This window comes from Octopus sinensis, unplaced genomic scaffold, assembly GCF_006345805.1.
Source record: "Octopus sinensis unplaced genomic scaffold, ASM634580v1 Contig02586, whole genome shotgun sequence".
In the NCBI taxonomy this organism is placed as follows: Eukaryota; Metazoa; Mollusca; class Cephalopoda; order Octopoda; family Octopodidae; genus Octopus; species Octopus sinensis.
In genome coordinates this window covers 32921-36876 of record NW_021825821.1, presented here as the reverse complement: position 1 = coordinate 36876, position 3956 = coordinate 32921, and the positions used below count along the sequence as shown (strand labels likewise).

Genomic DNA, 3956 nt, shown 5'->3' with positions numbered 1-3956 from the left:
GGTCGGACAGGCTGTGAGTACCTTCCCCGTATCATATTTCAATTATCACGTAATAGATGTGATTGAATTGTTAAAATCAAATAAAGTCACTAATGTATGTTCCGGAGAACATTTCAGCGTTGCTCTCACGGACAAAGGTCAGGTTCTCAGTTGGGGAATCAACGAATTGGGCCAGCTTGGTCGAAAGACTGATAATAACTATGATGGATACTGCGGGTATTCTATTTTGACTGATTTTCAGTGTTATCAAGATTTTGTCATTTTATGTAATTGTACAGATATCATGTGGCAACTCACACTCCCTCGCTCTGTCCAACAGTTCATTTTATGACTTATTTGTAGCACGGAAAGTGTTTTCTTGGGGTTGTAATTCTAATGGACAACTTGCCAATGCATGCAGGACTTATTCAGCCCAGCCAGTTCCGGTTCTCGACCTCAGTCTTGTTCCTATCAACTTCATTTGCTGTGGTGGAGAACATTCGTTTGCAATATCAGTGAGTGGTGGAGTGTTCTCCTGGGGTTCTAACAAGTAATTAATACATATATATGACTAGTAAGGGACAATTGGGACTTGCCTCTACTACTGGTTGTTGCCTGTTTATAATGCGTAGATCAGTTCCAACCCGCAATGCTGAATATTTCCAACAGTCACCAAATCGTGTATGTAAGCTGTGGGGATAAACATACTGCATTGCTTACTAGCGATGGGGGAGTTTTCCTGTTTGGTGGTGGACGGTACGGCTGTCTGGGACATGGTTCAATCGTTGACCAGCACTACCCTATGAAGAATGTTTTTTTCATGGGCTCGACGGTCACGCAGATTGTGTGTGGACGGTAGCCTTTTATTCTGAAGCTTCAGTTACTCCACCTTTGCTTTCATTCCTTCGCAAAAAAGGATATATTCGTTCGGATTCAACGGATATGGGCATCTCGGACTGGAAACCTTTCAGAATCAGCCTTTGCCACAAATATGTTCTATATCTTCCCTCATAACTTGTGAAAATGTGGTAGGTGTTGGTGTTTATAGTCGCTATGATCACATTTTCGTCACATTCTCCCAATCTGTAATCGAGATGACGTTTATTTAGTTTAGACTAACAATCCTATCTACTACAACGACCGGCGATTTGTTACTAGCCGCTTTTTGAGTCTTTCCTTGGACAACATGCAGACTATGACGACTTCAAACTTGAATTCCCCGGAATTTTTCGACCTGTCAATTCAATTTGAACTTGCATTTGCTTCCTTTGGCGTCATCAACGCGTCTTTTTTGAATTATGACGCAACATGTGGTTCTTTGTACAATGGTCCCAATCTGGATATGTTTTCCGTTGTTAATTTCATGAACTTACTGGGACAGACATCTGAATCATTTCAGGAATTAGTCAGTGCGGCGAAGTTGACTTGTTAGATATTTTCTACCGTCATGGCTTCATTCGAGGAAAGTCAAACCCTAATTTCTCGATACAATTGTTTCGAGACCCTCAGATTTCTCATGATTTTGATTTACTTGCCGTGCTTTCCTGACTTCCCCTTTTCCCACAAGCTTATGCTGTTCAATATGATTGCCAAATATCACTTGTCTCTCTCTAAAGACCAACGCTGCACTATTGGTTCGTTCTGCTTTTCTTTACTGTAGAGTCTTGGTACTCCAACTTTGGAAGCATGTGGATTCGATCAGCTCTCAGAGTATTTTTCTATATTTTGTGATCGCTCAGATCGTGAAGCCGTGCTTGGTGGAAGAGTTCAAAGCAGCAGGAGGAGATTCTTTCAAGATCTACAATTTGCTTAATTTAATGGACATTCTGCATAAAGTTATCCCGACCTATTTAGTCTGCAGAGCAATCTAAAATCGGGAAACCAAATTGACCCCGCCGAGTTTTACGTTGAGGATTTGACTACTCTTGCTAATATTCGACGAGATTATTATTGTCTGTACCACAAAGTTTAATTTATATTTTCAGTTTAGATGATTAAAGACTATTACATATTTGATTATCCGTTTATATATAACATGGACGCCAAAGTAGTCATTTTGAACTATCATGACAACATATGCAAAAATGTCGTATTTTAACTTGATTTGTAGTCTGCTATTTGCTCTCATGTCATGGCTAATTTTGAATTATTTGAAAGAAATCGGGAACTCGAGGACTTGACTCCCGTTTTATTTGTAATTACCGTTTCCCGGGATAACATTGTCATGGATACTCTGAAAGCTCTGGTCCAGGCCGACACAAACGATCTGAGGCGCCCGCTTTATGTATCAATTTCTATTATTCTATAGATTAAATTCAAAGGAGAGGACGCAGTTGACCTCGGAGGAGTCATCAAGGTCGTTAACATTTAGTTTTTTTAGGAATTTTTCATGCTGCTGTTCCACGAACTTACTGATCCGAAGTACGGGGTTTTTGTCGAGAACGAAGAATCCCGACTTCTCTGGTTTGCCCAGCAAGTTGTTTATGTTCTTTCATTCTTGTAAGGCGTGCGACAACATGGAAATATTCTGGCTCGTTGGGATTCTCTGTGGATTATGCATTTATAACTGTGTTATTGTCAATTTGCCGCTCCCTCTCTTTCTTTACAAAAAACTGTTGGGTAGATCTGTCGGCCTGCAGGATCTCAGCGTCCTCTCTCCTTCATTGGGCCGGTAGTTCTAATTTTGGATGGTAGCGGTCTACTTGGGTTATTGGAATATCAAAACGAAGATTTTGCCGATGTCTTTCTCCTTAGCTTTCAAATAATGGTCGAATGCGGTAAATCGACAAAAGTCGTAGATTTGGTGGAAAACGGAGCGAACATTCCAGTCACAAATCAAAACAAGTCATATTTGGACTGTTAATCTATATAGGAGATCATATGTCGAGGCGTATGTGGACTATGTCCTCAATAAATCTGTCAAGGACACATTTGGTAACTTCCAGAAAGGCTTTATGGGTGTTGTTGAGTTTAATATTCTGGTCCACAGTTGTTGACAAATGGTAGAAACATTTCGAACCCGTTGAATTGGAGGCACTCATTGTGGGTAATCAAACGTTTGATTTTATGGAATGGCAATCAGTACAGTAAAATACTTTTATTTGCAAGCTGGCGATATACTCCGAAGAGTTTCATGCCCATCATCCAGTTATTTCCATGTTCTGGGACGTTTTCCACTCTCTGTCTCTTGAAGAAAAGAAAAAATTTTTACGTCATCTTTTGGTGATTTTTTTTAGTTTTCCTTACTGGGTCTGACCGGATTCCTTTTTCGGGAATGAAAAAAATACCGGTAGGTGGTGTCTTATATTGTAGATAAGGATCAAGCCATGTCACGTGGATGAGGATCACTTGCCTGCTGCCCACACTTGCTTCAATCTGCTGGATTTACCTCTTTATACTTCACGGGAACGTATGCGTACAAAGTTATTAGCCGCCATCGAGCATACACAGGGATTTGGATTTATTTGATATAATTTATTACTTTTTTCAATCGACTTTTTATCATTATTTGAATTTTCTTATTGTGGTTGCAAGTCTTGATTTTTTTATGGTTGGTGAAACTGATGAAATCGCAAGTTTGGTCGAAAAGAATAAAAAGCTTTTAACACGTAAACTGGGGATTCCTAATTTGATTGAAGGGGTCGACTTAGATGAGCTTCAACGTCTTTTCATTGATTTTAACAATTAATTATTGCATTTTATTTGTAAAATAAAAAATGTGGACAATCTGAATGAGACGTAAGTGAATTAGGAACCCGTCTTCGAATTTGATTGTACAACTCCTCTGTCGAACGCGGAGACCTGGTGTCTAACCGTTAAAGAACTATACTATTTTTTATGATACATTATAATAGTTTCAAACTAAATGGAAAAAAAAGTTAGTAAATTTTTAAAACTTTAAAAAAATCATTAAAATTGCATGTTTTTTAAAGCTAATGCCGCCGGTACTTTTCCTTGTATATGGGCAAACAATTAAC

The 3956-nt window shown here is 39.0% G+C and overlaps 1 protein-coding gene across 1 annotated transcript; it reads left to right on the top strand.

Moving 5' to 3' along the window:
- Nucleotides 1–628: 628 nt before the first annotated feature.
- LOC115227283 (probable E3 ubiquitin-protein ligase HERC4) lies at nt 629–3069 on the top strand. Its single transcript, XM_029798163.1, has 5 exons — nt 629–823; nt 2090–2230; nt 2484–2650; nt 2852–2942; nt 2986–3069. Exons 1-5 carry the CDS (start codon nt 629–631, stop codon nt 3067–3069), a joined length of 678 nt encoding a protein of 225 aa, XP_029654023.1.
- The last annotated feature ends 887 nt before the right edge of the window (nt 3070–3956 follow it).